Source organism: Palaemon carinicauda, chromosome 2, assembly GCF_036898095.1.
Source record: "Palaemon carinicauda isolate YSFRI2023 chromosome 2, ASM3689809v2, whole genome shotgun sequence".
NCBI classification, from domain to species: domain Eukaryota; kingdom Metazoa; phylum Arthropoda; class Malacostraca; order Decapoda; family Palaemonidae; genus Palaemon; species Palaemon carinicauda.
The window spans coordinates 92,930,080-92,943,304 of NC_090726.1; the positions used below are offsets into that span (position 1 = coordinate 92,930,080).

The window sequence follows — 13,225 nt, forward strand, 5'->3', positions numbered from 1 at the left end:
AGGCTAGTTTTATAAAGGTATCCTAGTACAAGTGTATCAAATAGCAGTCATAAATTTAAGAAAAACCCAAAACCATTTTGTCCTGGTATCAGGAACTTTTCTATTTTTTTTCTTTTTTGCTGAGCTTTGTAGCATTCGAGATTGTTTACGTTTCGTCTCTTTAATTCTCTTATTTTATGCAAAAAAAAAAATCATATGTCAATCTTATTGATATTTTTCATAGACATCAACCCATTTTGGTAAATTGCTTAGTTTTATTATGGAAGAATATAATTCACTAACATGCAACTCAGTGACGTAATTTGCCATCCCATCCCATCCAGTCATTCGAGTGGCGCAGCACCTGTCTACCAAGACAGTCTCTCAGTATAGAAGCACTAGTACCAAGACTGTTCGTTAGTATAGAATACGAGTAACTATGGCCAGTGCTACCTTTGGTTTTATTTTTCTGAAAGTTTGAATGGCTGATAGACTTTATCTTTTGTTGTTGGTGATTGCATCCTGCTACTTAAATGTGACGTCGGTAGTATGTGATGTTTAATGTGTTTCCCGTTATGCTTAGTGCTTCAACAACAAGCATATCTCTTGTTATGTATGAATGATGATGTGCACAGACCTCGCGTTCTAATATGTCCTTATCATAATTTTTTATTGTATAAAGTGATGAAATGCCAAATAGTTCCCTTTGACCAATGGTGAGCTTTTGGTCAAGTATCTGGAGAACCGTGTGTTAAATTTGAGCCTTCAAAAATCAAGTGTCTTGATCTTGGCCTCCTTCCCTGCTAATGTTCATCTCCCACAACCAAAGGCAGTGGGATCTTCGTTGCAGCATTGGTGAGTGAAACTTTTCCTAGCTTAGGTCACTGATAGGAAAGGTTAGATTCTAGCCTATGTGAAAGATAAGGTAAACCATAACACGAAGGTTTTACAATATCGTTCTTGGTTAATCCATTTTCTATTTTGTCAATTTGGGTCAATTTACCCACTGGTTTTTTAAGGCTATGAACGTTTGTTTGGTAAAAAAAAATAAAAAATAAAAAAAAAAGCATGGGAGCCTTTTGTATACCATCGGCCAGTTCCTCTCGCGTTCATTAAAAATGGACATCAAATTAACCTAAACTTTCCCCCCAACCTAACCTACAAGACGTGTCCTTTCCTACTTACCTAATGAGGGGCGACCCCCCTTACACTGCCGTATTCTAAGTTAGATATAATATATACGGTTAATGTCTAGGAGAGGGCCGCATGAAGATATCAGTGATATTCAATTTATTTTTACTAGAATGTGTAGGAATGTATGTAAATAATGGTATACCAGTGAGATAATTTAGTGAAAAACAATAATAGTCGAAATATCGACGATCAAACTCACGATACTCTTGTCTTCCTCCCAGATTTTTCTAAGTCTGTTGTTATTGTTGACTGTCTTGTTTTTGCTCAAATGAGCCCTGTAACCACTATAATCTGCAGACAAACTAGTCCACTATGAAGTCTTACACGTTTGGCCAATCACAACGCCTATCCACTATAACGTCATACATGTTTGGCCAATCACAGCGCGACAATACATTATCTTACCCAGGCATTTCATTTCGTTCTTAGACATGGAGGCCATAGCAAGCATGTCATCTCATGTTGCACAAGAAGTTGAAATTCCATCTTCTTGACCTGACTGTTTCCTAAGTTACAATGAATTTTTTCTAATTTATTCTGGGTTATATTGAAAAACTAGTGGATTTGTGCCAGAGATACAATTTAATTTTACAAAATAAAAATTGTCCTGCATGTCAGGGAACCTTCGCAACGGCTTCACGTTTTCCTCAAAGCAGCAGCACATCTTTATCAACCAACAGGTTAAGGTAAGCTTCATTAATTTATGGAATATATTATAATGGTGATAGTATAACGATGTATACAGCAGTACCATCACTTTGGATTTGGTTTGATGGATGTGTTAGGTAGTGTCCTTAAGGGGGGGGTCGCAGGGGGGGCGGAGCCCCCCCCCGTAGGGGTACAGGGCTATTAGGCTAGGTTAGGTGGGTGTATTAGGTTCGGTGGTGCCCTGAAAATCACTGTGGCCTGAAGGGGGGGTCGCAGGGGGGCGGAGCCCCCCCCGGTAGGCCTAGGTAGGGGTACAGGCCCCCCAGGGTAGGTTAGTTGGTTGTATTAGGTTCGGTAGTGCCCCGAAAAATCACTTTTCTCCTCCTCCCCCCACCCAAAAACCCCGCTTCCCACTGGGGTCCCCCATAATTGTAGTAGTAGGTTTATGCTTACATTTTGTGTGTAAGAGTTAAGTCTTAGTTTCTTTTTTATTCATTTCCTCATGTTTCTATGCACTGTGCAACAATAATCTGGTTGTTTTTTGCCGTTTTTCGTCGTTAATACTTGAAAAACGGGTGCGGCCTTCTCCTAGACATTTACCATATATACACCCCAAAACACAGGACAACATTTCTAAAAAAAAAGAAAAATTTACTACAGTAAATGATGTGCTTTCAACAGACACAAGTGGAAACCTGGGATTTTGGTTGTGCAAAAACAGGACAAAATGTTATTATTTAACACTTTGACATCTGTAAAAAGGTACAGAATCTAACAAACCCATCTAACTTAAACTTGTAGTTCCCAGGTCACAACCCCTAGCAAAATGGGATTATTTAACGCACTTAAGGGAACCGTCCGCTATGTCGTGCATTTGGTTCTATTGTAGTTTAATACAGGGTAATGTAACAGGGAAAACTACTTATTTTCTATAGAAAAACGTCCGTTCTCTTCGAAAATGACACTCATTCCTGTCGGAAATGAATAGTTTCAGAAATATATAGGCCTATATGTTAGCGTAACATTGCTAATGTTAGCGAAGCGAGCCAGTGGTGGAACAAGAACCATTATATTTAGCGTTGCTGATGTTAGCGTAACATTGCTAATGTTAGCGTGCGCAGCTCAACATTACCGCTTGCCAGTACATACGAGCGTGATGTCTTTGTTTTCTGGCGAGCGAAGCGAGCCAAGCGAGCCCATGGCAGAACAAGAGCCATTGTATTTAAACATTTTAACAGAAAATATGTTTTCCTCTAGTACTTAACGTGATTTAACCAGTTTTCCCCTTCTTTTCAACCGCAACAACAACAACCAGTTCAGCTACTTGAAGTTAGTCAAACTGGTTGTTCTGTTTGTTTGCGGTTGAAATGAAGGTCAAATTCGGTTAAATCACGTTATTTTCTACGGAAAAACATATATTTTGTGTTCGAAATGATACCCTGTAGACTTGTAAAACTTTACCCTGCATATTTTTTTCTAATTCAAAATACACCATTTTTATATATGTTTTAGACATATATAATACCTTCATCATATATAAATTCCAAGTCATTTGATTAAAAAAAAATTTATTTGTAAAAAAAAAAATTAGGTACATTTTTCTCCACTAATATCACACCAATTGTATTGAAAATCATACCTTCAAAACTTCAGTCAGTATATATGATACTTTAATTTCTAGCCAATTACATGAACCTTATATTTTTCCTACTCACTATCTTCTGTTTTATGCATTTCTGACAATGATTATTGGGGCTAACCACCCGTTCATGAGTTTTTGGACCCCCTTTTATAAAGACAATTATGAGGCACCCCAGTGGGAAACTGAGGTTTTTTGGCTGGGGAAATGTCGTAAACGTGTGATTGGCAGCAATAATAATGATCAGAAATGTAAAATAAGCCAGAGATAACCAGTTGGAAAAATATATGGTTCATGTAAATGGTTTATAATACTGTAGACCAAAACATGATTACAGTGAACCCTCGCTACTTCGCGGTTCGACAATCGCGGATTCACCACTTCGCGGGGTTTTCCCATAACCCATATATATATACATATCGCGGATTTTCCGGAAAATTCGAAAATACCGCGAAATCTGAAGACAACCAAATACGATATTTTGTTACCTGTAATTCCATTAATACTGTAATTAGTAATATCTGCTCTTACTGATTGTTCATTGCATTACATATGATATATAATTCAGCACAGAAAGAAATAAAACACGAAAAGAGAATGTGATCATACGATAATTCAGTACGTAGTAAAATTAAATCGAACATGAAACGCAAATCAGATGCAGTCATACCATATTAGAATGGTGTGTACTGTAATGGATGTGCTTCTTTTCCATGAATCTTTTGTATGTATACGTACGTAGTACAGTACTGCATCCAATAATATTCTTTGTTGCAAAAATCACATTTCGAATACTGTAAGCGTACGAGAGAGAGAGAGAGAGAGAGAGAGAGAGGCGTAAAATAGCGTACGTAAATTTTTATTATTATTGTTATTATTATTATTGTTGTTGTTGTTGTTAATAAAATTATTATTGTTATTATTATCATTATTATTATTATTATTACTGTACAGTATTATTATCATTATTTATTATTATTACGGTATTGTACTTAATCTACGTACGTTCATTATGCGCGGGGCATCTTCTATGAGTAACCAACGCATCATAGTACTGTAAGACGGGTTGTGATTGGTTCAAGCGCTGATAGATGACGAATCAGAACTCAAGTTTTGTTATCTAGCCTGTGATTGGTGTTTTGCCCGCATCTTCTACCCGCAGCATCAAAGTTCTCGCGGGGCTGGATCGTTCACTTTCTCTTTCCGCGTATTGCTGAGTAGACGTTCTTAAGTTTGTGAAGTTTAATCTGTGCTGTGTGCGACTGTTTTGAGTTGAACTTTTTGTTGAACTTTCTGTTAAATCCTACTGTACAATGCCTCCCAAGCGTTCTGCTTCTAGTAAGGCTGGTAGTGAGCCTAAACGCCACCGAAGGATGATGACGATAGCTGAGAAGGTTACGCTTCTCGACATGTTAAAAGATGGTAGAAGTTACGCGGCCGCCGGCCGCCATTTTGGCATCAACGAATCCACCGTTCGCTATATCAAAAAGGACGAGGCGAACATTAGAAAGACTGCTGCAATCACCTTTAGCAGATCAGCGAAGCGAGTCGTTACAACGCGTAATAAAACGATCGTACGCATGGAAGGTGCTTTAGCTGTGTGGATTGCCGACTGCCGGAAGAAGAACATAGCGTTGGATACGAACACCATCCAAACAAAGGCTTTGAGCTTATATGAGAATTTTGCTGCAAAGGAACCTAAAGACAACGACGGCAACCATGCTGAAGATGATGATGATGCAGATGATCCTCAACCAGGGACATCCACTGATTCCCAGCCTCAGAAACGTTTTTCCGCAAGCAAAGGATGGTTCGCGAAGTTTCAGAAACGCTTCGCCCTGAAAAGCGTTTCCCTGCATGGGGAGTCTGCTTCCGCTGACACTGCCGCTGCTGAAACTTACGTGAACCAGACGTTCAAGAATATTATCGCCGAAGGTGGATACAAGCCGGAACAAGTCTTTAATATGGATGAGACTGGCTTGTTTTGGAAGAGAATGCCGTCGCGAACTTTCCTGTTCAAAGAGGAAGCCAAAGCCTCTGGCTTTAAGGCATTCAAGGATCGCGTTACCCTCGTGATGTGTGGCAATGCTGCTGGATTTTTGTTAAAGCCGGGGCTTATTTATAAGTCGAAAAATCCTCGCGCTTTGAAAAATAAAAATAAGAATCTCCTTCCCGTGTACTGGATGCATAATCAAAAAGCATGGATTACGAAGATGCTGACCTCCAACTGGTTCCACCAGTGTTTCATCCCGCAAGTCCATGAATATCTCTTAGAGAAGGGCTTGCCATTCAAGATCCTTCTCCTTATGGATAACGCTGGTGGACACGCAACTGACCTGTCGCGTGAGGGCGTTCAGGTTGAGTTCCTGCCACCCAACACCACGTCATTAATTCAACCGATGGACCAGGGAGTTATCAGGGCGTTCAAGGCCCTCTACACGAAGAATACCTTGGCGGACCTCGTTGCGTGTGTGGATGCTGCCCAAGATGACGAGGATGAAGATTTCAACTTGAAGGCGTACTGGCGGCAGTACACCATAGCCACGTGCCTGCAGAATATTCAAAAGGCACTTCAAGAGATGAAACCTGCAACCGTGAATGCGAGCTGGAAGAAGCTGTGGCCCGATATTGTTTACGACGACAAGGGATTTACTCCGTCGGAAATCCAACACTCTGCAATACGGAAATCTGTGCAGGTGGCTGCCATAATTGGAGGTGACGGGTTTGGCGACATGACGACTGAAGACGTCGACGAGTTGTTGGACTGCCATTCCCAGCCCCTAACTGACGCAGACCTCGAAGACCTGACGAAATCGGCAAGTGAGGAAGAGAGTGAGGGTACCCAGGAAGAGACCCAAGAAAATGTCGAAGAAACGGGCTTAACATTAGAACGGCTTGCCAAGTTCTGCAACCATATCAAGGAGGCGAAAGAAATGTTACAAGAGTGGGACGAGGATATGGTTCGCTCGATGCAATTCTCCAATAAGGTCGATGACATCATGACTCCCTACAGGATGCTCTTGGATCGAAAAAAGAAGCAGCGGCAACAACTTCCGATCACAATGTTCTTCCAGCCTCGCAAAAAAGAGCCAGTTCCTCCTGCTAGTACGCCTTCGGAAGAAATTGAAGAAGTTTCCCAGGAAGAAGTTGAAGAGGTGTCCCAGGAAAAGACACCTCCGTCTGAAGAGACGTAAAATACTATCATTGACTGCACAGTAGAACACATCATCAGCTTCATCATCATCATTTCTACTGTGCAGCAAATTCATCGCCATCACCATTCAAGTTTTTCTTCAACTTCTTTCGTGGTGAGTACAGTAACAATCTTTATTTTTTACTTTAACCTGTTTTATAGTTTAGTAATGTACGTACTGTATGCATTAAGTTAAAGGGAAGGTTTTAAAAGTCTACATGTTGTAACCTATCATATTTTTTTTGTTTAAAATTTACATTTACGTACGTACAACAATCTCTCTCTCTCTCTCTCTCTCTCTCTCTCTCTCTCTCTCTCTCTCTCTCTCTCTCTCAAATTGTTTTCCTGCTTTGCTACGTACAAATACTGTATAATTTATATTTGTAAGGTAACATATTTTGTAAATGCTTTTACTGTAAATACTGTATGTACTGTATCATTATTTATCACTATCATCCTGCGCGTTAAATGCCTTGTTTGTTCTGAGCGTACACGCCGTCGTTTCAGGCGGCGTCATAAAGAAAAAGATTTCATTTGGAAGTCCTAAGAAAAATACGTAAACTAAAACATTGGTAATAAAAAAATCAACATACAGTACTGTATAATCAATATAATCGATGCAAAAACTAACCTATACATATATGTGTACACTAAATGAGTTTGTTTCTTCATTATGATCAGAGATGAACGTAAACAAAACATTGGTTGCCATTTTTTATCGTGCTTTTTAGGTGTTTAGGAAACGCATGATATAAAATCGCCTTTAATATTTGTGCCTGTTTTAGTTTAGGGTGCTGTAGTACATGCATTAAGTGTTCTGTACATTAAAGGGTGGTTTGTTAACAGTACTACGTACAAGGGAAGGTTTTAAAAGTCCGAATATACATGTTAAATAAATAGGTAAATATGATGTCACTACTTCGCGGATTTTCACCTATCGCGCCCGCGTCTGGAACCTATCTACCGCGATAAACGAGGGTTCACTGTATTAAACTTTTGAGATTTGTAAAAGGGTACAGAACCTAATAAACCCACCTAACTGGTATAATTGTAGTTTATTACAGTGTAATGTAAACTAGGGATAAGACTACTATTATCTATAGAAAATGGGCTGTTCTCTACGAAAATGACACTCGTTCCTATCGGAAATGAATAGTTTCAGAAATATATATGTATATATTTATATCTGCCGATAATGGGGGACCTCCAGTGGGAACTCGGTGTTTTGGGTGGGGAAAACATACTGGGGAAACGGTATATAATGGTAAAACAAGCCTTTTCTTCTCTATTCATTACCTTCTTGGATGTATGATAAAGCGATGAAAAAAATATGCTAATTATCTATATCCTATAGCCTACTAACGGTATATTTTTCATTTATTTGTTGACATTCTACAGGTCGGTTGTAGTCGGTCTCGTTCATTCGTTTGTACATAGCAGTTTTCGATCTTCTACACATAAACTCCTCCCACCTGCGCATAAACTCCACCTCCACCAATAGGGTTACTACTTCTCCTATAACCCCTCCCCATTTTCCCCCTACGTCATTTTATCCGACACATTCAAGTATTCTACTTCAACCGGTTTATTCAAGTATTTTACTTGATCCAGTACAGCTATTCCATTCCGTTTATGTAATACCCACATATATATATATATATATATATATATATTATGTTTGACCCAAGAATTAAACGTTTTATTTTCCCTTCTCTTGTAAAATCACCTCATTTTATATTCCCATTAAATGTTATTTATTATACACTCCATTCTATCTTGCTATTATTCCTTTATAAATTTTGTCACTCCCAAATTTCACATAAATACCTCTGAATAAGTTTCCCATTCTAGTTCATTCATGTTTACTCTCTAGACCGTTGTTTTTCCGTTAACCAATCACGAACCCATATGTATGGAAAGTTTGCACAGAGGTGTTAATATTTCCCAACCCCCTTCCCTTATCTCTTGAAGTGGTCTGTCCACAAATCCTTTTCCATGGAAACCTTTGTCCAAGTCAGGTCTTTGTTGTTCAAGTGAGGTCTTTTGGCGTATTCTACGATGGAAGTTATTGAAACTTGTAGTGGCTGCATATTCCGTACTTAAAAGCATTTCCTAGATTTCATGGTGAGTTCTTCGATACGTCATCCAATGTTGATAATTTTCTTAAATCTCATAAGGTAATACCCCGGCATTTATAGTGTCCCAAGTGCCGTCATAGAAGTTAAGTCGTCACAGTCACAACACCCTGATGACCCACAGGCTGTGTCGTCCCGGTCATAAAAATAAGCCGTCAGTCTTTAATTTTTATGTATTAGTTTTACTATTTTTCTAGCATGCGCAGCTCAACATTACTGCTTGCCAGTACATACAAGCTTGATGTATTATTTTCCTACTAGCGAAGCGAGCCAGTGGCGGATACAAGAACCATTATATGTAGCGTTGCTAATGTTAGCGTAACATTGCAAATGTTAGCATGCGCAGCTCAGCATTACCGCTTGCCAGTACATACGAGCTCGATGTTTTTGTTTTCTGGCGAGCTAAGCAAGCCCGCGGCGGGACACGAGCCATTATATTTAAACATTTTAACAGAAAATATATGTTTTCCTCTAGTAAATAACGTAATTTAACTGGTTTTCACTTTCATTTCAACCGCAACAACAACAACCAGTTCGGCTACTTGAAGTTAGTCAAACTGGTTGTTTTCTTTGTTTGCGGTTGAAGTGAAGGTCAAAATCGGTTAAATCACGTTATTTGTGAACCTCCTAACCTGGTAGTTCCCAGGTCCTTTAAGTTTACTCTTGGAGACGTCTTTACGAGATGGTGGTTAACTTAAAACTGAAGGCGAAGGTGGGAAAAAATGGCTGTTGTAGAACAATATCTGGGAACTTAAGAAGTACTTGTAAACTGTTAAATGTTTTAAAAAAACACTTGACAAATACGTCATCGTAAATGCACAGAAAGCTCCCCAAACCAATGGAAAAAACGCATACGCAATAAGTCCCCTTCAGTCTCTCAGATGTAAACAATGGACTTAGAGGGAAAAAATACTTCACATATTAATAGACCGATATGTAAGTTATTATGCCCCAGCCCCTAATAAACATTTGTTCCGTAACCGAAATACAAACCACGCTATTTACATAGGGTTTACTTTTGGCGTAGCTGAAATTGACGAGCCATTAGATTTTAACGAGGGTTTACTACCCCCGCGCTAGTTAGCAGGGGTAGGGGAGGGGTAGCTTGCTACCCCTCCCCCCCTCACACACCGGTGAAATGTCTCGCTTCACTTTTGGCTCGGACTATGTACAGACATGCCTGTCTTCGTCCTCGCTTGGCAGCCATTATATGTTTTGTCTTTACTTAATCACTTTTCTTATACTCAATATATATGTAAACATATTTTTGTGTTTTTGTATATATTTGAGTATAGAAATCAGTAAGTTTCCTTTTCAGAGTTCGTGCTTGTGTGTGTAGTGTACGATATCTCCGTGGAGCCCTCGGCAGTTAGGCCACCACGGTGTAATTTCATGTGTCGCGATCGAGTGTGACTACGGTCTCTCTCTCGAGGTCGTTCACCCTTTACTACGTTTTACCTTTACTACATCCTGGGTAGCTTCCGTGTGGGTGGGGTTGCTACGCCGTACATTTTATCTCAATTAGTTTATGAATCTAATTGTATTTGTTGACTTTTCAGCTTTTCGTAGAATGATTCCTTTCGGGGTTTTCGTTCTTTCTTTAGTGAACATTCATATTTGAATTACATAATTATAATTGTTATAATTCTGTGTTTGTTACAGCTCTCCTTCCGTGAGTGTAAGTGGTTTTGAGGGCACGTGCCTGTTGTGTAATTCTTGGGGTCTTTTCCCTCGGGATTCCTCTTCTGAGTCTTCCCGGGGGAATGAATGTTAACTAATGACTTTTTTTTTTTTTTTTTTTTTTTTTTTTTTCTCTTTTTATTCACAGTTAACGATATAGTCTCGTTTGTGTAATGTGACAACGAAGTGAGCTGTCTTGTTGGGGCCTGGGGAGTCTGCTGTTGTTGCCTCCCCTATAGATCTTCGTCAGGGGCGTGTCTCCTTCTCCTGGAAGTGCTCCTGTGACGACTGACAGCTCTCCAGTTCATTTTAGAACACTCAGGAGGCTCGCCTCCTTGGGTGGGTAACTTCCCTTCCGAGGGAAGTTTTCCCGGCCAGGCTTGAGTTTTTTCCCTTCGGGGGGAACTCCTCTTGTCTTTATTTTGTTCCTGGTCCTCCGGTGGTTATGCTCTTGGTGCTGAGCGACCACTTTTATAACCTTGCTCAAGGGGCTGAGCGGTTGCAAGCTCGGACCATGGATTTCGTGGGACTATGCTCTTGGTGCTGAGCGGTCGCACCTGCAGTTACGCTCAAGGGGCTGAGCAACTGCAGGAGCCCCTCTTCGGAGGATTGCTCTTTTTAGGTCACTTGCTGACCCGTCTCTTCTACGAAGTGTTCCTCTTTCGTTCGCGAGGGAGGACACTCATAGAGACTCCTCTTTGCGAGTGCTTCTCCCCTGGGGGGGAGTTCACCACAGAGACACCTCTTCGGAGGACTCCGTTTGCTGTTGTTGTTGTTGTTACTGAAGGCTCAATCCCCTTCGGGGGGCAGCTGAGCCCTACGGTCTCTCCCGCGAGTGCTTCTTCCCCGAGGGGGAGTGCACCACAGAGACTCCTCTTCGGAGGACTCCGTATGCTGTTGTTACTGAAGCCTCTGTCCCTTTGGGGGGCAGTTGAGCCTACGGTCTCTCCTGCGAGTGTTTCTCTCCTGGGGGGGGGGGGGGAGTTCACCACAGAGACTCCTCTTCGGAGGACTCCTCCTGCTGTTGTTGCTGAGGGCTCAGTTTCCCTTTGGGGACAGCTGATGCCTACGGTCTCTCCTGCCAGTGACTCTTACCCTCGGGGGAGTTCACGTTCTGAGACTCCTCTTCGGAGGTCGGAGGGTGTTGCACCTGTCCGAGGTCGTCTTCATCTTTGTTCGACGTTCTCCGCAGAGGACCCTCCTCGACGAGTACCGACCGTTGCAGCTGCTCTACTCCTGCCAGACCTTCTAGTCTTCACCTCCGTTCCTGGACGCAGATGCGCAGTGGGCGCCAACTCACCCCATTTACAACGGGCATCGGTCCCTTCGGGGCTAAGGGGCTTATTCCATAGTGTGGGTAAGTCCCTTAAGTGCCAGGTTTTTTTTTCCTGCGTGCTCACGTTCTCCTGCGTGCAGTAGCGCTCGCCTGCTGTGGACCACGATCTCCGGTAATTGAATCTCTCCGTAAATCTTCTTCCTGCTCGCCAGCGCTCCCCTGTACTTCGGTCCTTCTGTGCGCCAGCTCTCTTCAGTTCGCCAGCGCACACCTGCGCGCCCTTTCCTGCTACGCGCCATGGGTGCCAGCGGTTTCCTGAATGCCCAGGATCACCTGCTTGCCAGCACGCATCAGCGCTCCCCTTCCTGATGCACCTGCGCTCCTTCTGATTAGCGCGTTGCGCGCTAACGTTCGCCCTCCCGCCCACGATCTACCAGACCTGGGCGCAGGCAAGAAGATTTCCTTCGTCTTCTCGCCAACGACCTTCTCTAGTCTCTTACGCGTCAGCGATCTCCTACGCGCCCGCGCGATTCTTCGCCTGCGCGCCAGCGTTTTTAACGCACCACCGCTCGCCATCGCTTGCCAACACGCCTTCACTCGCCTACGGGCCATCGCTCGCCAAGACGCGCCATCGCCCGCCTACGCGCCATCGGTCTCCCGGCCGCCTGCGTTCACCCTCGCGACCGCGCGTCCACGCGCACCCATGTTCGCCCGCGCGCGAACCAACAGTTTTCCATCGCGCGAGCGCCAGCGCGATTCCCGCCAGTAAGCCATCGCTCGCCAACGCGCCGTCGCTCGCCTACGCGCCGTCGCTCGCCTACGCGCCATCGCTCGCCTGCACACTATCGGATTCCGACCGCCAGCGCTCGCCCTTCCAACCACGCTCGCCCTCCTTCTGCGCTCCCTCGCGCACTTTCGTCTGCGCGCCTGCGTGCCCGCGCACGGGCGCTTCCACGTTCGCCCACGTGCGAACCATTGATTTACCATCGCGTGAGCGCCAGGGCGATTGCGACCGCAATTCCCGTCGGGGTTTCGCAACACGGACATCCTGGCGAGTCTTCTGGAGCGCGTATTTCCAGAACACGGTCTTCACCCCGTAAACGCAGAGCATGGCACGTGCAAGAGCAGGAAGAATCTTCAGGGAGGTCTGAGCAACATTCTTCTTTCCAGAACCTGGTTTAGCCCTTCCTCCCCACCATTCCCTGGAAGGGTCTTGCCAGGGAGTTTTTCTTTCGAGATTTCTCCGCTGGGCAGGGGGTGACTGGTTTAGCCCTTCCTCTTCACCATTTCGTGGAAGGGGCTTACCAGGCCTTTCCCTCCCCGATTGCTACCCGAGGATTTGTACAAGGAAGCTCCAGGAAGATCATGGGTACTTTCCTTCTCTCGGGCTCAAGCACCTTTGCGTTCCGTCGCCAAGTTTCGAACTTGCGGGCAAACTCGATGTTGGAGCATCTAGACGCAGTGACCGAGGGCTTCCTCTC

General features: G+C 43.1%; 1 protein-coding gene across 1 annotated transcript in view; it reads left to right on the top strand.

The window, feature by feature from the left end:
• The first annotated feature begins 341 nt into the window (after window positions 1-341).
• Window positions 342-13,225, top strand: part of LOC137625985 (cell adhesion molecule Dscam2-like) — a 2,034,023-nt gene continuing 2,021,139 nt past the window's right edge. The window contains exon 1 of the mRNA XM_068357069.1: window positions 342-834. Within this exon, the coding sequence (XP_068213170.1) occupies window positions 786-834 (49 nt within the window). The 5' untranslated portion in view covers window positions 342-785. The remainder of the gene's footprint in view (window positions 835-13,225) is intronic.